This window comes from Pteropus vampyrus, unplaced genomic scaffold (assembly GCF_000151845.1).
Source record: "Pteropus vampyrus isolate Shadow unplaced genomic scaffold, Pvam_2.0 Scaffold394, whole genome shotgun sequence".
In the NCBI taxonomy this organism is placed as follows: domain Eukaryota; kingdom Metazoa; phylum Chordata; class Mammalia; order Chiroptera; family Pteropodidae; genus Pteropus; species Pteropus vampyrus.
Window position 1 is genome coordinate 1,626,285 of NW_011889175.1, and position 19,704 is coordinate 1,645,988.

Consider the following 19,704-nt stretch of genomic DNA (forward strand, 5'->3'; position numbering starts at 1 on the left):
CAGATGTGTTCTTCATTTCTGACTTGTTCACTTTTATAATTTCCATTGCCATTTTTATATTTTTTATCTCTGTTAAAGTTCTCGCTGAGTTCATCTACTCTTCTCCTGTGTTCATTGAGCATCTTTATAACCAATGTCTTGAACTCTGCATCTGTTAGATTCCTTGACTCCATTATTCCTGGATCTCTGTTCTAGTCTCTCATATGGTTTCTGCTTCTTTTGTCTTTGCATTTTGGCTGTCTTTCTGTGTCTGTTTCTATGTACTAAGAAAAGCTCTTGAGTCTCCCAGTTTAATTTGTATGGCTTTGTGTAATACGTGTCCAGCATCGCAGTCCTGAGAGGGGTTCAGCTGCAGGCCTAGTTCAGCCCCAGCCTGTGCCCCTCTGGGGCCACTTGTCAAGATTCAGCAAGCAGTCCACAGAAGTTGTGCTTATAGTTGCCTCCAGAGGCCATGCTAGAAACTGAGGTCAGCTGCCACCAGTGTGAGTCTTGGAGTTGGCTCAGCAAGGAGCACTGGACTCACCAAGCACACAACTGGTTGTGGCTTGTGTGGGGCCCACGATTTGGGGGAGGCAAAGTTTGAGGGAATCCTTTGGGCGTAGCCACCACTGTTATCCTGTTTGACGACATCTCTGCTATGGTTGTGCTGTGTCTGTGCACTGGGAAAGGGAGGGCTCAACAGAAGAACAATGGATATCGCCGCCATTTCTGCTGGGGAGAGAGCCTTGCCTCTGGTCCTCACTCCGACAACTCATTGTTCCCCTGTAAGTCCCTGGTGCGTGCCACCCCCCCGCCCACCTCCTGTGCAGCAGACCTGGCGCTGGTGCTCAGAGCCAGCAGGTCCGTCATCGCCAAAGTCTACTCGCAGACAGGGCCCCTTTAAGAGGTGTCTGCAGCTGCTGGTTGCCACTGCTGCAGCCTCTGTCCCACTAAGTCTCTGGAGACCAGGCAGCTTTGGGTCTTTGCCCCGTCTTACGTTCTACTGTTGCAGGACGATTTCTTATTTCTCTGCCTAGTTGTAGTGCTTCTGTTCATGTAGATTCCAGGCGAGTTTGCTTGCTGTTTGCTCCAGGTTTCTGTTACAACTTTGATTTGGTCGCAAGAGGAATGAACATATCTATCATCTACGCCATTTTTTCCTTCATAGATCTTTGCCTCTTTTAAAATCAGGTTGTTTTATTGTTGAGTTTTGAGAGTCCTTTAATATTTTAGACACAAGTCTTTTATCAGATATATGCTTTGCAAAGAGTTTCTCCCAATCTGTGGCTTCTTTTTATTAACAGTGTCTTTTGTGCAAGTTTTTAGTTTTGATGAAGTTTGATTTATCAATTTGTTCTTGTATGGATTGTGTTTTGATATTATATCTAAGAAATAGTTGCCTAAACTAAGTTCACTAAGATTTTCTCCTAGGTTTTCTTTTGGAGATTTTTATAGTTTTCAGTTTTACGTTTAGATCTATGATGTATTTTGAGTTAATATTTTTTGTGTATGGTGTGAGATATGGACCCAAGTTCATTGTTTTACATATTGATATCCAATTCTTCCAGCCCCATTGTTGAAAAGGCTATCCTTTCTCCACTGCATTGCCTTTACACCTTTGTTGTAAATCAGTTGACTACATATGTGAGTTTATTTTTGGACTCTTCTATTTTGAGCTATGTGTCTGTCCTTTCATGATACTACAGTATCATGAATCCTGTACCTTTATAGTAACTCTTGAAATCAGATAGTATCATTTTTTCAACTATGTTGTTTATCAAATTGTTTTGACTATTCTGAATCCTTGACTTTTTATGTTAATTTTAGAATCAGCTTGCCAATTTCTACAAAAAAGCCTACTGGAATTTTGATTAGGATTGTATTGAATCCCTAGGCCAGTTTTGGAAGAACTGATATCAGTATTGAGTCTTTCACTCCATGAATAAAATGTCTCTCTCCATTTACTTTATTATTATTTTATTATGTATCACTATTAATATTTAATTTCTCGGCAGTATTTTGTAGTTTTCAGTGTACAGGCTTACTGGTATAAGTGCTGCTGTAAATATTCATCTACAAAGTTTTGTGTGTGGACATGTTTTCATTTCTCTTGAGTATATACCTAAGAGTAGAATTGTTGGATTATATGTTAATTCCATGTTTAACTTTTTGAGGAGCTGCCAAACTGTTTTCCATACTGGCTACACCATTTTACATTCCCATTAGCAATGTATGAAAGTTCCTTTTTCTCCACATTGTCGCCAATACTTAATTTTCATTTTTCGTCTTACTGTGGTTTTGATTTGCTTTTCCCTAATGACTAATGATGTTGAGCATCTTTTCATGTGTTTACCGGCTATTTGTATATCTTCTTTAGAGAAATGTGTATTCATGTCCTAAAAATAGTCCCATTTTAAAATTGGGTTGTTTTTGTCTTTCCGTTGTTGAGTTGTAAGTGTTATAAGAGATTATGTCATATGGTTGTAATACAGTACACTCTTTTCACATTGTGTGCTTTCCATCCTGGACTCTCCCAAACTTCTGGTTGATTTTTTAAAAATTTGCATACATGAAAATTCATTTTTTGTGATGTACAGTTCTGTGGGTTTTGACAGATGCAAAGAGTTATGTATTCCCTACCCCAGTACCATACAGAACAGTTCTATCATCTTAAAAATTCTTCCATGGGCCCCCTTTATAATCACCCACTCCCTCTTCCCTTTGTGTCTGGTTTCTTTCACTTTGCAAATACATTTAAGATGACAATTCATCATGTCATTGTATGAATTACTAGCTAGTTCCTTTTTATTACTATAAAGTATTTAACTGCATGGGTCTACCACAGTTAGTTTTCCATTCATCTGCTGAAGACAACTTGCTTCTTCCTCCTGATAAAGAATCATGTACAGGTTTTTGTGTGAACGTGTTTTCAGTTCACTTGATCTACCCAAAGAATCATGTTTTGGCTTCATTGATTATTTTTACTCTATTGTTTTTTTGTTTCATTTATATTCTGCTTTCATCTTTATTATTACCTTTCAATTAGAGTGGTGTCTGTTTCTTCAGAGAGATGGATATAGGTGTGCAAACTGTATTAAGGGCTCTTTCAGTGGATAGATGAGACCTGAAGCCAGATGACTTTGAAAGTGAGGAAGTAGAGACAGTGACAGTACACTACTCTTTCTAAAAATTTAGTTTTTAAAGTAAGGTCTCTAAGCTTGGTACTGTTGACATTTTGTACTGGATGATTCTTTGTTTGGGGGGTCTTGAGTTGTGCATTGTAGGATGTTTAGCAGCATCCCAGGCTCATACTTGGGATATATGCCAGTAGTGCCCCTCCAGAAGTGGCAACCAAAAAACATCTTCAGACGTTGTCCAATGTTCCCTTGGGAGCAAAATTGTTCCCTATTGAAACCAGTGTTTTAAAGGAAGGAGGAAAGAGAAGACCCTAATGAGGAACTCAGATCTCAGAGGAGCTTTTTAAAGGAAGTGACAGATTGAAGGAAGTAGCCACTGGAGAAAAGTCAGGAAGGTTGAAGTGACGAAAAAGAAGATAACTGTTGGAACTATAGAATGGAATTTAGATGGAGAGATGAGTTTTTTTTCTTTTCCTTTTTTTGGGGGGGGGCGGGTGGAGACAAGTCACTTTTTTTCTGAGAAAGAAAGTGTAAATGTAGATATTCGTAGAGGTACATATATATTTGAGGATGGTATAGGCAATAGGGATCAAAATCCTTTGCTAAATGGGTTGTCACTATAATAATTGCCAGAGAAGCAGTGTCCTCAAGGGAAGCAGCCTCAAATTAGAGAGATGGGGATGGGGGGAGTATCCTGTTAAAGAGATTGAGAGCTGGAGGTGTCATCCTTGTTAGTAGCCTGAAGCCCAGGGGAAAAGTGCAGAGTAGTAAGAGATTAAGAGAAGAAACTAAAAGGCAGTTCTGGGTTTGGAAAAAATGGAAAAACTATATTACATGACATTTGTTTCTGGAAACTATGGTTCTTGTGTGTATACTCATGGAAAATACAAGATAGTATTCATATCACTGTGGTAAAGGATTTACTGATGTGGTTTATTAGAAGACTACTTAAAAATTTTTTATATTATACTTTTATTATTATCTGGTAATATGCTGTTTTTTTAAGTAATGGAACTCTATTGTTGAATAAAAATTATAGTCAATGGTAATATGCATGTAATTGAGACCCAGATTTGTTTCTGTTCTAAACCTAACATTAATTTGATGTCTGTTTCAGATACAGTGCTAAGTGTCGATATAGATTAACTAGAATCCTCACAAGAACGTTTCAGTGTAGATATTATTCTCACTTTACAGATAAGGTAATTGAAACTCAGACGGATTAATTAACTTGATGAATGTAAGGCAGCGTGTATTTGACTCCAAAGTCAGTGTTCTCTATTCTATTTTTCTCCTTTGGTCCGCCCTCCCGCTTGTTGTGTTATTCCACACTACCTCCAGAATGTGATACACAGCTAATTTTTTTCTAGTTAGTGTGGTCTTATCGTATTGTGTTTGCGTTGAAATCATAATTAGACCACTTTGTTGTTCTCTCTCTGCTTTTAAGGGATTTTCCCCCAGCTTCTCATGGTCATTCTGAATTTTATTTTCCATAGTAGCTGCCATCGTGTATAATTAATGCAGTAGTACAATATTTGGAAACATGAGTATATATTTGGGATCTTCATATTGTTTATTCATAAGTAACTTGAAAAGCACAGGTTCGAAATGCTGATATCTATGGTTTACTGTTCTCAAAAACAATTTACCTACCTAATTGCTGCTAGGATTTCTTGCCCTGTTGGTGAAAATGTGACATGGGATGGACTTAAAGACTTACTGTAATCTAGGTAGATTTGATTTTCTCCAATTGTTTTCTCCTTGTAGGCCACTGTAATGACTATCTTAGGAAAACATTGTCTGGCTTCTTTTTTTTTTTTTACAAAAGCATACTAGTACATATTATGTGTTCTCTTAGTTGACTGTAAATTGACCTTATTTATTTTTTCTTACATGTGAATGTTAAGCTGTGATTGCATCACTATTTCTGTGCTATTGACTTTTGTCCATATAATCAAGTGTAGTAGCGCTAAGTACTGTAGGCAGTTGCCAAATGATTCTCCTGTCTTCTTTTTGTTGTGAGAATTCCTTTGATCTACTAACTGTTCATCGTTATTTTTTAGCAATGATAGAACCTAAAGATAGTGGAGTGCTTTGCTTTTTAAAACTCTTCTCAGAAATAATTTCCTTTCTGCTTTGGTGGGATATAGTAGAATTGAGTACCTATGTGAAATTCCATATTCATTTTAGCACAGTGCTTCTTAATATGTTCTTGAATAAAGTGGATTTCCTTTGCTTAATGAATTTGGAGTGTAAATTAGTTCACTTTCTTTTGCTTCCTTGTTGCATTATTTTTTCTGACAAGCTGTGTTAATATCTCATTTTTAACATTAATTTTCCTTTTTTTAAAAAAAAATTACTCATCATTTTGTTCTAATTTCCTTTTTAGTATCCTAATTTTCCTTTCCAAGTTTCTAAACTGTTTTGAATTTAGCTTGTTAACTTTCTTTTTTCTTGCAAAATTCTATTTCTTTTTTTAGCTATTACAAAGTAATATCAAAATTATACATATCTTTGTTTAAAGAATCAATTTGTTCAGTAAAGCTTATTCTGGAAAACAACTCTGCGTCTACCTCACTTTCCTTTTTTCCCTGCCTAGAAATGAAAGCAGCTGCTTTCATTTCTTTCAGCAGTTTCTTTTGGTATTTACCTTCAAATCTCTTAGATACAATGCTCATACTGCTATTTTTTGATTTTTCAGTTTTTGCTATTGTCTGTTGACTTCCATTACAGAAATTGAGGTTTAGCACATTGTCGCTTCCAATTACGCACTTCCAGTTGCACATTTTTTTCACTCCCCAATATGGTTATATCATAATTGTGGTTAGATTGCTTGTATTATTATGACTACAGATAGTGAATTCATCGCTAAGTCATAGTAGTATTAATTTTCCTTGTACGATTTGTTACTGTTTCTAGAGTTAATAATTGTTGTTATTCTGTGTACTTAACACTAATTCATTCCTAAATCTCCTCCAGGTGCCTGAATCTCATCTCAACACTTTCAAACATTAGTTAATCTGTCAATTTTGATTTCTTGGACACTTCCCTCTCAGAGCCTTTTAAACTTCTGTCATCTAGACTAGGCCGTTGTACATCTGTTATTCTGTGAGCTCTGCCTTGTCTATCTATCACTCTGAGGAGTCCTTTTGCCTTTCTATTGTGTTGGATTACCTATTTCTTGAATATATGTCCTCCTTTTGCTTGACGACTTTAAACTCGTTTTTGTGGAGTAATTCCTCCAGTAGCTGAAGGTAGCAGAAGGTAATTTTTGAGACCATACATATTTTAAAATGTCTTTATTCTTCCTTCATAATTATGGCTGATGTAGAATTCTAGATATACTTTTTCTCTCACAGTTTTGAAGGTATTTCTCTCCATTTTCTTCTAGCTTACAGTTTTGTTCTTGAGAAGTCTGATAACACTCTAATTCTCCATTCTTCATGTGTAATCTGTTCCCCTTCTCCCAGTCTTTTAGGTTCTTCTGTTTGTCTTTTATGTTATGAAGTTTCATGATGATTTGTGTTAGTATGGATCTTTTTTTATCCATTGTTCTGGACCCTCAGTGGTCCTTTATTTCTTTCTCTTCATTTTCTATTTTCTTCTGGAATTCAAATTTCAATGGTGGGACTCCTGGACAGAGTCTAGTATTCTCTCCCATTTCCTGTTTGTCTCTTTGCTTAAATCTGTGGAGAACTTTTTCAGCTTGATCTTTCAATTTTCCTTTGAGCTTTCCATTTGTTATTTTTAATTTCTAGGGGCTCTTTCTTATTTTATCTTTTTAAATAAGCACATGTTCTTGTTTCAGCATTACAATATCTTTTTTTTTTTCTTCTGAGGTTATTGAGGATAGGCTTTGTTTTTATTTTTGAGGTTTCCATCTTACTGCATTCTTTTTCCTCCACTGTCCTTTTTGTGTCTGTCTTTAATGTTGAATCTTTTGTCAGATGTTTGATCATCATTGGCTGTCTGCTTATTTTTAAAAATAGAACACCAAAATCTTAATAGCAGTTTTGTGATCATAAGTGGCACTTTCTAACTGCAGCCCTCATTGTAGGAGTTTTATTTTACAAGGTTACTTGTGATGTCATTAACTGTAGGTCTTTTCTCTTAGGCTAATCAGATTCCTAAGAGAAGAATCTCTAGTCTATTGCCTGAAAGGAAGGGAAAGGTGCTGGGAGTTTCAATATACAGGATTTAGAGAGACTTTTATTTCATTACTCTGTTTTCAGTGTGACTCTCAGTCTCAGTTGCCCTTCTGTTTTACCTCTTCAGAAAATCTTCAGTCTTGTGCCTAGAGGAACATTTATCCAGTAGTGCAGAGTGAGGAGGTATGAGAAATTGGGAAGCTTTGTGCCAATCTTGTTTTCAGCCTTGTCTTCACTTCAAATTCCAGAAGTACCCAGTAGTGCATTTTCTGAGTTTTTGGAGTTCTTGGTTGGAAATCAGTTTTCTTTTCACTGCTGGGTTAAGTTTTAGCTTTTTCAGGTGCTAAATCAGTTACCATGTGTACAGCATTTCAGCTTCTAAAAGTTTTGTCACTATGGTTTCATCTCCAGTTCTTTCGTTTTTATGAGTTTATCCTTAAAAATTCCTTTTACTATCATTTAGTGGAGTTTAAGTTGGGAATGGGCAAAAGTGTGTCTTCAGTCCACTGTCTGGAAGTTCTTTCAATTTGTTTTTGTTTTTTTATTGAGGCAAAAATTATATAACATACAATTAACCATCTAAAAGTATATAGTTAAGTGGTATTTAGTGTACTTAAAATGTTTTGCAACCACTAGCTCTCTCTAGTTTCAGAACTTTTTCATCACCCCTTAAAAATACCCACAGTCATTAAGTAATCACTCCCCCATTTTCTCCTCCCCATCCTTTGACTACTTTAGATATATCATATAAAAGGCATCATACAAGATGTAACCTTTTTTGTCTGTCTTCTTTCTCTTAGCATAATGTTTTTCGGGTCCATCCAGGTTGCAGCATCTGTTATTATTTTGCTCTTTTTTATGGGTGAATAATATTCCGTTGTATGTATGCACCATAATTTGCTTCCCTATTCTTCCATTGATGGACATTTGGATCATTTCTACCTTTTGGGTATTGTGAATAATGTTGCTATAAACACTTGTGTACAGTTGTCTGTGAAGATGTATATTTGCATTCTCTTGGGTATATACCTAGAGGTAGAATTGCTGGGTCCTATGGTAATTCTGTGTAACTTTTTGAGGCATTGCCAAACTGTTTTCTATAGTGGCTGCACCATTTTACTTTGCTACCATTAATATATGAGAGTTGGTATTTCTCTACATCTTCACCACTTGTTATTTTCTGTGTGTGTGTGTGTGTGTGTGTGTGTGTGTGTGTGTGTGTGTAAATCAACACCATCCTAGTGGGTTTGAAGTGGTATCTCTTATTGGTTTTAATTTGCATTTCCTTGAGGACCAGTGATGGTGAACATCACCCCATGTGCTTGTTAGCAATTTATATATCTTCTTTAGGGAAATGTCATTTGCTTATTTTTTAAATTGGGTTGTTTGTCTTTTTGTTTTTAAGCTGTAAGAGTTCTTTATATATTATGGACACTAAACCCTTATTAGATATATTATTGGTAAATACTTTCTCTTGTTCTCTGGGTTGTCTTCACTTTCTAATTTTATTTTATTTATCTGTTTGTTTGTTTGTTTTTAATTTTTTATGCCTACAGCACCTGGTCTTCCTAGGTGATTTCCCATCCAAGTACTAACCAGGCTTGACCCTGCTTAACTTCTGAAATCAGACAGGATCAGGCTTGTTCAGGGTAGCACGGCCATAGACATCGTCTTCACTTTCTTGATAGTACCTTTTGCTGCACCAAAGTTTTTTCATTTTTATGAAGTCAGTTTCATCTAGTTTTCTTTCAATGCTTGTGCTTTTAGTATCAAATCTATGAATCTCATTGCTAAATCTGAAGTCATGAAAGTATACACCTCTGTTTTTTCAAAAGTGTTTTATAGTTTTAGCTTTTGTATTTAGGTCATTGGTTCATTTTGAGTTAATTTTTATATATGATGTGAAGTGGAGTTCAACTTCATTTCTTTTGTGTGCGGTTCTTCAGTTGTCCCAGAACCCTTATCAAAAATCAGTTGGCCATAGATGTTTTGGATTTATTTCTGGACTCTATTCTGTTCCATTAGTCTGTATGTCTATCCTTATGCCAGTATCACACTGTTTTGATTATTGTTGCTTTGAAGTACGTTTTGAATTGTGAAGTGTGCATTGTCCTGCTATGTTGTTGTTTTTGAAGTTATTTTGGCTATTCTGGGCCCCTTTCAGTTTTATACAAATTTGAGGATTGGTCTTTCCACTTCTGCAGAAAAAGTATTGAAATTCTAGTAGAGATTGCATTGACTCTGTAGATTGCTTTGTGGAGTATTGCACTGTTCACAATATTGACTTTTAATCCATGACTTTTTCTGTGTCAATTCAGATGATCATGTGTTGTTTTTTTTTCTTCATTCTAGTAATGTAATTAATTTTCATATGTTGAACCACCCTTCATTTCTGGGATAACTTCCATTGGGCCCTTTTAATGTGCTGTTAGATTTGGTTTCCTGGTATTTTGCTGAGGATTTTTGTGTCTCTATTCATAAGAGATATTGGTCTATAGTTTTCTTGTGGAATCTTTGTCTTGCTTTGGTATCAAGGTAACACGGGCGCAATAGAATGTGTTAGGAAGTGTTCCTTGCTCTTTTATTTTTTGGAAAAGTTTGAGAAAGATTGCTGTTAATTCTCTCTAAGCATGAAGATTTCACTCGTGAAGCCAACCGTTTCTGGACTTATTTTGTTGGGAGAGTTTTTGGCTACTGATTTAATCTCTTTACTTGGTATAGGTCTGTTGAGATTTTCTGTTTCTTGAGTCACTTTTGGTAATTTGTGTTTTTTCTAAGAATGTGCCATTTCTTGTAGATGGTCTAATTTGGTGATATACAGTTTATAGTATTCTTATTATCACAGTATTCTCATAACATTTTTTTCTCCCAATATCAGTTAAACGTCCTAATAGAGTCCACTTAGGTTGTACCAAACTATTGTTTTCTCACTTCTTTGAAGATATTCTTGCTTGAAGTTGTTCATGAAGACTATTCTTCTGGCTAATTTTTCACTCACTTAAACTCTGCGTTGACTCTTCAAATAAATAATAATTAAGCAGAAGAGTAACATCTGATTACACATCAAGAGTGAAGGAAAACCACTTGAAGTCATTTGCCTTATTTTGTAATTGCTTATTGATGTTGCTGCCAGTGTCCTAAATTTTTGAACCACCCATTCTTGCTGAAAGGCTAAGCCTTATACAAGTTTATTTTCTCTGAACAAGTTTCTTCAGTTGCTGCAATCAAATACAATTTAAATAAATCATCATTAGTAAATGGCTTTCTTTGCTTGTCTAACAAATGAGCCATCCAGAAACTTTCTGTGGTAGCAGCCTCATTTTTATTTCTTTCTTTTTGTGAAGAAATTCTATTGTGATGAGGTATTCTGCTTTTTCTAATTTTTTTCTGTGAGTTGGGAGTATTGTGATGAATGCTTCCTGTGGTAATGCTGATCTATAAAGTATTCTTATAGCATAGCCATGTCATTGCATAATAAACATAATGCTTTGCCATCTAATTTTATAGCAAAATAAACCACACTGCACCGTGCTGTAAAAACATGACATTCAGTTGGAAATCCACTTTTCTCTTTCCTGTTTTGAATGAGAGATATATACATTGGTAAATTTAAAAATGTTGCAATACATCAATATGCATTGGGTTCAGAATGCTGTCAAGTTAGAACTGTGTCACTACAATTTGTTAGTGTACCAAGTAGTAGTGGGAAGCCATATCTGTCATAGCTACTCAGCTACACTTGTATGAAAGTAACCATAAACCATACATAAATGAATATGGTATGGCTGTGTTCCAATAAAACTTTATTAGTGGACACCAGAATTTGAATTTCTTGTCATTTTGTGTCATGGAACAGTATTATTTTGATCTTTCTTCAACTGTTTGAAACCATTCTTAGTTGTGCAAAACAAATGGTAGGCCAGGTTTGGCCCATGGGCTGTATTTTGTTGGCCAGTGGGCTGTATTTTGCCAACCCCTACTTTATAGTGTACGTAAAGACATTCCTAGGCAACCTGTGTTGCTCAGGTTACTGCATGCTTGCATGGGGCCCCCTGGTGGCTGAAGGAACACAAAACAAATAAGTCTTCAGATGGTCAGATTTCTTAAGCACCGTCAGTTTGAGAAGTCTAAAGTTGGAAATCTGGACTTAGAACTATTTGTCGTATTGAAATTGTAGTAGCCACTGATGCCATATCCAGAACTTGAGTTCTGGTGACACTTGGGGAAAAGATAAAGCAGCACTCCCTCAGGTTTTGTATTCAGATCTTGCAGTGCTTAAAGACATTATTCTGATATAGAATGTTTGCTTCATCTACACTTTATTTTGGGAGAAGGGTATGGATTTCAGCATCAATCAAACACTGAAATGGAATTGGAACAATAATTACATTGGAATGAAACTATAGTCTTTCAAGGGTGACTTTCTTTCCTCCCCCTCTTTTTTTACTCATAGGGTTGAGTTGAGGTTTAATGAGTTAATAATTTTGCTACTTTATTAAGTACATTCTTACATAAAACTATATTTTTATTTTTTAAATACGAATGTATGGTGGTGAAGAATTCAGTGACTGCTAGTACAGTTGGGTGCTGCCGTCCTGCTTTGACCTAAGGTGCGACCATTTTGTTTTTGTTTTTTAAATTGTGATAAATGATATATAACAAAATTTATCATCTTAACCATTTTTAAGTGTAACTCATTGTTGTGCAACTGTGGGGGTGAGTTCTTTTAATCTGCCATTTTAAATTCTTATTTTGTGAATGGGATCCAAGAAATAAAATCATTTGCTTTGGCCAATCTGAGATTTGCTATTGTATTTTTGAAATAATGAACATGGACTAAATTTATAATATTTTAAAAGGAAAAATTTGATTTGTAAAGAGGCAATACAGTGAGATAGAATTCTTAAAGAACAAGTTATTCTTGATGATTCTAAGATACCGTGCCCTTTGGACTGTTTGCCTCTTTTTCCTGTCTCTCCCCTTTTTTTTTGCAACCATCTTGTCTCCATTCTGATTTCCTGTTTCTAATCTGTGAGCTAGATGAGCATGTAATATAATGGGACCGAAAATTGTGTATAGAAGGTCCGAATGAGGGTCCAACGAAAATTCCTCTGAGTTAAACATATGAGCTTTTATACTGTGCATGTTGCATTGTTCAGAGACCTGTTTTACTTCTACCTGCTCAACCACCTTTTGATTAGGTGACATGTCAGCTAAGTTGTAGGAAGTTCTTGGCTATTAACCTTTACCAATCAGACTGACAGCACTGCCAAAAAAATATGTGGTTCAAAAATTCCAATTAAGGAATTTGTTGACATCACGTAGGGATTAATATGAATTCTATAAGAGAAAATAATTCTAAAAACTTTAACCAGTACTTTACTACAGATCTAATAACATCAGGAACTTGCTAGGTACTAGATACAGAGTTGAAGTTATTCTCAAATATAATAGAAATCATGTCACTCCCTTTGGAAACTTTTTGATGGTGTCCATTAGCCATAGAATAAAATTCAAACTCATTACCATTGTCCTTTTAGGTTTTGTTTCTTTCATTTCTCCCCCTTCAGTTATTAGCTCTAGCTACATATTGAGCCTTTCACTTCCTTAGAGAACCCAGGGTCTTATCTGACTCAGTGTTTGCTCATACTATCCCCCTGTGTTGGAGCTATCACCTTATCTACCCTTGCCTCCCATCCCACCCCCTTTCCTTGATTGCTAGTTCCTATCCATCTTTTAGGTTTTAACTTATATGCTACCTTTTCAAAAAGGCAATCTTACACTCTCTGTAAAATAGGTTCTTTCTGTAGTCTCTTTTCTACCACTTACTAGTACTTATAATTTTTAATTTTTTTTTTGTTATACTTCATGAGGTCAGGGATTTATTTACTGTTTATATGTTCAGCATCTAGAACGGTTCTAGAAAATAGTATTTGTGTTATAAATAGTTGTTGAGTGAATGAGCACTTTCTTCATTTTGTTTCTTTTGTTGGTTCTTTTTTGGTTCTTCCATTTCACTGACTGTCCCTTTTCCTTACTCATTTTTCTCCCTGATCCCTGAACTTTGGAATCTGCTGTTCCTCAGTTGCCTGCTTTCTTCTCTTTCTATATCCACTCCCTTGTAATCTCTTCTGGTCTTATGGCTTAAAATATTCTCTATACATGAATGACTCCCAAATTTACATATCTTGCCTGAGACTTTATATACAACTATCTACTTGATATCTCCACTTGGGAAGCTTATTAGCATCTCACATTTAATTTGTTCCAAGTAGAATTTTTGATTTCATGTCTTCGAAATCCCTCTCACTCTCTTCTTCATTTCAATAGTTAGAAATACTGTTCTTATAATAGTTCAGGCCCAAAACTTTATTGTCATCCTTAACTCTTCCCTTTCTCACATTCAGTCTATTGGTGAGTCGTCAGCTCTGCCTTAAGAAAAAATTCACTTACTGCTTCTCCCCTTTTACAAACCACCACCACCCAGATCCTATGCTCTATTATTTTGTACCTGGACTATTACAATAGTCTTTTAAATATATATCAGATTATATATATCAGATTATGACACTCCTTTGCTAAGAACCCTCCAGTGAGCTCTCATCTCATAATACAAAAGTCATTCTACTGGTCTGTGAGGTCTTACTTGACTATTCAGTGCCCCCACCCCCACCCAGGCCTTATTATACTAACCCTTAAGTTCTGTTCTTACTGGTCTTTTTGCCTTTTCTTACACACTCCAGAACATTCCATCTTCAGGCCTTTGTGCTCACTGTTTCCTCTACCTGCAGTGTTCTTCCCCCAGATTCTCTATAGCTTAGTTCCTCGTATCCTTTTGGTATCTCCTCAAATATTGGAGAAAGAACCCGTTCCAGATCTTCCTATCTAAATTAACTTCCTTTTGTCCTCTCTATTCTCCTTATTCTCTTTTATTTTTCCTTATAGCAAATATCACCACCTGACATATGTTACTAGAATATAAGTTCTGTGGAAATGGGGACTTTGTTTTGTGTACTCTTTAGTTTTCAGTGTCTAGAACATGCCTGCTACTTAAAAAATATTTGTTAAACGGATGATTATATTGCTCCCGGTTTAGGACAGAATATACATATGTGGTTGAAAAATGAACAGCACAAAATTAGCACGCTCAAAATGGCAAAACGGGAATATAGAAAGAAACTGATTGTTTCATGACCTTGTTGAACTGATGAAATAACCTATTCTGGAGTGGTTCTACCTTTGGACCTCTCGTTATATTGGATAAGTACTTCCCCTTTTTCAGCTACTTTGAGTTTTCTGAAACATCATATTTCATAAAGAGCCATTTTATTTCTAAATTAGGCTAAATTTAGAAATAACATTCTGGAGAAACTGAGGTAAAACTGATAGGCATGTTCCTCCAATGTTACAAATTACAACAGGTCTTTTGAAACACATCTCTTATATAGTAGGAGCTCTATAAATGTGTGTACCTTATGAGTTAGTAACCCCACCCTTAGGAATTTGTTCTTGAAGGCTAATTCAAAAGAAGACAAAAAGCTATGCCTATGGAGATGGTCAATACCACATTATTTATAAAAGTAAAAAGTTGGAAATAACTATGATAATTTACTCTTGACATTTTAATGGCTTTGAAAAATGTTTAGAAACTTTTTATAAAGCTCAATAAAGTATGAAAAACATTGAAAGACAATGTTGTATGTTATACAGGCAAAACAAATCCATGCTGTTAGAAGTCACTATAGTGTTGTTCTTGGTGGAGAGGCAATGACTTGGAATTCTGATAGCCAAAAAGGGGCTTCTGGAATGTTCCTGTTCCTTTTTTTTTTTGTTGTTTAAAAAAAAAAAAATGCTGTTAACAGGGTATGTGTGTTTGTGAAAATTTATCAAACCGTATACTTATGATATGTGCACTTTTATGTATGTATCTTACACATCAATAAAAGTTTAGGGAAAAAACCATAATAATGTTATGATCACAGGTATATAAAATATATACTCATGTAGACCATGACATATATGAAAACGTTAACTGTTAGGTGATAGCATTTGTTTACAGTTTTCTTTAATGATTTTCTTACAGTCAGATAAATAATTTTTTAATTAAAAACATTTTGATTGTGATAAGATATACATGACATTATGTTTGCTATATAACAGCTTTATTGAGATATAATTCACATACCATACAATTCATCCATTTAAACTGTACAAATTCAGTGGTTATTAGTATATTCACAGAATAGTGCAAGCATTTCCATAATCAATTTAGAATATTTTTATCACCCCAAAAAGGAACCCAGTAACCTTTGGCAATCACTCCCAATTTTCCCAAAACCTCTTCTTTTTGTTTATTTTTAAAATAGGTTTTTCCTGTAGCTTTTTAGTCAATTTAGTCAAATGTGGGTTTTCTACTTTGGAGCTCTGACTTCTTATTTCTCTTGATTGAGTAAGTGGAGTAAGAGAGTAGATTGAGTGGTATACTTGAAAAGGTATTTCAATTTATTAGGAAATAGTTCAGAATTAAAAAAATAAAATATAATATAACATACCCATCTCAAATTTTAAAACGGGAAAGACAAAACAGTTGACATGTATCAAGTTCTTGCTGTCAGTCATTGTGTTAGGTTGCTTATCTTAAAAATAGCCCTGGGTGTTTCAGATGATGCTCTATGACTCACCTCCTGCCAGTTTTATAGAAGAAACTGCCTCAGAAAACTGAGGTTTAAGCAGGTTAAGTAACTTGTCCAAGTTCACACAGCTGTGGAAAAGCAGAGCCAAGGTTTAAACCTATGGGGTTTTGTTTTGTTGTTATAATACATGTACAAACTCTTTACTGAATATGTTTACTAACCACAGAACTTCTGAAAAGTTCCAAAATCTAGGACTTATGGAAATAGTTAAATTATAGGATGCTGGCTAATGACAGCAAAATCAGTTGTCTAAGTGTGTTATTTTCTTGGATATGAATGTAATGAAACAATGTGATCTCCTTGAGTATTTTTAAGAAGAGGCTAAAAGTTTGTGCTTCTCTCTGTTATATCTGTGAACAGTTTTGTCTTTGGTTTCCTAATGATGATCTCTTTGGAAAAAGTGAAGGTGTTCAACCAGCACCTTGTACTAGGGCTTAGTACTTCTGCCTCTGTGAAAATAGATAATAATCACTTTTTCCTAAAAGTGAAGTTGCAAAATACCCTTATTACTGCATGCACTCTTAGTAGATAATTTGGCAGGACTTGTTTTGTGTTAAATACTCCAGTAAGAAGTATTTTAAAAGTTCTATCGTTATGAGGATTATTTTAACAATTAGTCATAAGTTAGAGCCCTGATGAATTATTTTCTGGTTAAGGTAAATGATCCAGTAACATCACAGGGCTTTCATAACCTGGTCTGCTGTGACCGAAGATGAATGGTATGACTTTGGAGGAAAAAGCTGTTACTATTAATCATAAAAATTTCCTTAACGAAAAGAAAGGTTCTGAATTTTACTGCAAGGTAACTAAAGCCTTGGAGAGATTAAACGAGAGATTGTCTAAGAGCTCACAGTTAATGGCAGGAGTAAACGAAAGTCTAGGTCTCCTGAGTTGAGGCTATAATCTTTTTCGTCAATAAATTTAACACGTGTACTTACAACTAACAACCTTTCAAAGACTCTTTTTATCCTGTACTCTGTTTTCAGCTACAGACCCCAGATGAGGCTGAATTTGTACGATTATATCATTCTATAATTCTGTGATTGGTTTTTAGAATTATGGATATGATTATTTCTTTTATAAAAGCACTTATTGTTTTCAGATCATGTTTTCCTATTCTCATTTTAGAAAATGTGGAAATAAAAAGAAAAAATTACATACATAATTACATATATCTGCAGAAATAACTAGACACACTTTGTAAAAAACATACCACTCTTTGGTGGAGATAATGATGTACCTTTTATATCCCACTTTTTTCTCTCAAGATTATTATTTACTTTTTTATCTAGTAATTTATACATTTAATTTTTCTAATTTCTTGTTTTGTTGATTTTTTTTGCTCCCCCCACCCTCAGATCTTGAGCCAGATGATCGTGCGTCTATTTACATCTTTAATGTAGATCCACCTCCATCTACTTTAAACTCACCACTTTGCTTACCACATCATGGATTACCGTCTCACTCTTCTGTTTTGTCACCGTCGGTTCAGCACCAAGGTCACAAAAACTATGAAGGAACTTGCGAGAATCCAGAATCTAAATATGGCCCGTTAGGTGGTCCCAAACCCTTTGAGTGTCCAAGTATTCAGATTACATCCATCTCTCCTAACTGTCATCAAGAAATAGATGCTCATGAAGATGACCTACACATAAATGACCCAGAAAGGGAATATTTGGAAAGACCTTCTAGAGATCATCTCTATCTTCCTCTTGAGCCATCTTACCGGGAGTCTTCCCTTAGTCCTAGTCCTGCCAGCAGCATCTCTTCTAGGAGCTGGTTCTCAGATGCATCTTCTTGTGAATCTCTTTCACATATTTATGATGATGTAGATTCAGAGTTGAATGAAGCTGCTGCACGATTTACTCTTGGATCCCCTCTGACTTCTCCTGGTGGCTCTCCAGGGGGCTGCCCTGGAGAAGAGTCCTGGCATCAACAGTATGGACTTGGACACTCCTTGTCACCCAGGCAGTCTCCTTGTCACTCTCCTAGATCTAGTGTCACTGATGAGAATTGGCTGAGCCCCAGGCCAGCCTCAGGACCCTCATCAAGGCCTACTTCCCCCTGTGGGAAACGGCGGCACTCTAGTGCTGAGGTTTGTTATGCTGGGTCCCTTTCACCCCATCACTCACCTGTTCCTTCTCCTGGTCACTCCCCCAGGGGAAGTGTAACAGAAGATACCTGGCTTAATGCTTCTGTCCAGGGTGGATCAGGCCTTGGCCCTGCACTTTTTCCATTTCAGTACTATGTAGAGACTGATATCCCTCTGAAAACAAGGAAGACTTCTGAAGATCAAGCTACTGTACTACCAGGAAAATTAGAGCTCTGTTCAGATGATCAAGGGAGTTTATCGCCATCCCGGGAGACTTCAATAGATGATGGCCTTGGATCTCAGTATCCTTTAAAGAAAGATTCATCTGGTGACCAATTTCTTTCAGTTCCTTCACCCTTTACCTGGAGCAAACCCAAGCCTGGCCACACCCCTATATTTCGGTGAGTTGATGAAATGGCTGCTGGTCATTTTTCATGCCTGTGGGTTATTGGTGGCATATAACTACATTAGCTGTATAAAATGATTTGACCATTTTCCTCCTCCTTTATGTTTTTTTTTTTTGAGTGTCTTCCAGACATATAACTTAAAGTCTACATTTATTTTCTTTGAGTCTTAAAAATATCTTTAGATAGGCTAAAGTTATAATTTTAAAAGTGTATAGGTAATGTAGATAACAACAAATTACATTTAAGAAGGCATTTTTTAATCCAAAAAAGCTTCTTGTAAAAGATGGATTATAGTATGAATTAAATTAATAAGACTAATTGGGAGTAGGCTTTATATTTTTAAGAGTTCAGTGTATCAAATGAAATTTACCTTTCATATTTGTGGCAAGTGTTTTTTATGTAATTTTTTGTCTTGTCTTTATAAGTTTGTGATTTTTTATTGTAGAAAAATTTTTGAATTTTATGTATTCAAATTTGTCTTTTCCTTTATGGCTTTTGGGTTTTGTGTTATATTTGAAATCCTTATTCCACTCTAGAATAAAAGATAAATAAAAATTAACTTTAATTGTTTCTAATAAATTTTTTATGTATTTTTATAATGTGTGTATCTAATATCATATATAGTATTTATATTTATATAAAATTATTTATACTATATATTGTGTTTATATTTATAAAATATATATATATATTTTTGAATCTTGAGTCCAGCTAAGGATTGAAGTGAAGAATAGTGTAATGACTTCATTTTCCAAATTGCTTATCAGTCACAACAGTACCATTTATAGAATCAATCTAGTCTGTAATTGATAAGAAATTTTATCATGTATTAAGTCCCCACATGGAGTTGGGTCTGTTTACTTTTTTAAAATGCTATTTAATTGGTGTGAATGTTTATTTATGGATATAAATCTTTAGAAAAATATAATGTGGAACTATGGTATTGAAGATACCTTTGAGCCCGTCACTCTGCTTCTGAAAATTATCTTAATCTTTTTAGGGATTTGATTAAGTCTGCAGAACAAGTGCAGAGACTAGTTGAGTTAATGAAGTTGAGTTGTTTTAGACAAATAGAAATTAATACTACTAAGCTTCACAGTAGCTAGTAAAGCTAGGCTGAGGACATTCAAGGAATCACTGAGGTAATTTAGAAATTTACAGTGGGAATGATAGCATTTCAAAAGGTAGAAGAGACCTTAAAAGTCCCATTTCACCAGTCACTAAGAAGATGCTACTTTTTAATACAAA

The 19,704-nt window shown here is 35.2% G+C and overlaps 1 protein-coding gene and 1 pseudogene across 3 annotated transcripts in view; one reads left to right on the forward strand and one right to left on the reverse strand.

Annotated features, from left to right (window-relative positions):
- The window catches only part of NFATC3 (nuclear factor of activated T cells 3), a 98,798-nt gene that overhangs the window by 16,745 nt on the left and 62,349 nt on the right, over positions 1-19,704 (forward strand). For all 3 annotated transcript variants that reach the window (XM_011380533.2, XM_011380531.2, XM_023523470.1), the window contains exon 2: positions 17,316-18,450. In XM_011380533.2, the coding sequence (XP_011378835.1) occupies positions 17,316-18,450 (1,135 nt within the window). The remainder of the gene's footprint in view (positions 1-17,315; positions 18,451-19,704) is intronic.
- On the reverse strand, positions 8,812-8,930 carry LOC111731743 (annotated as a pseudogene).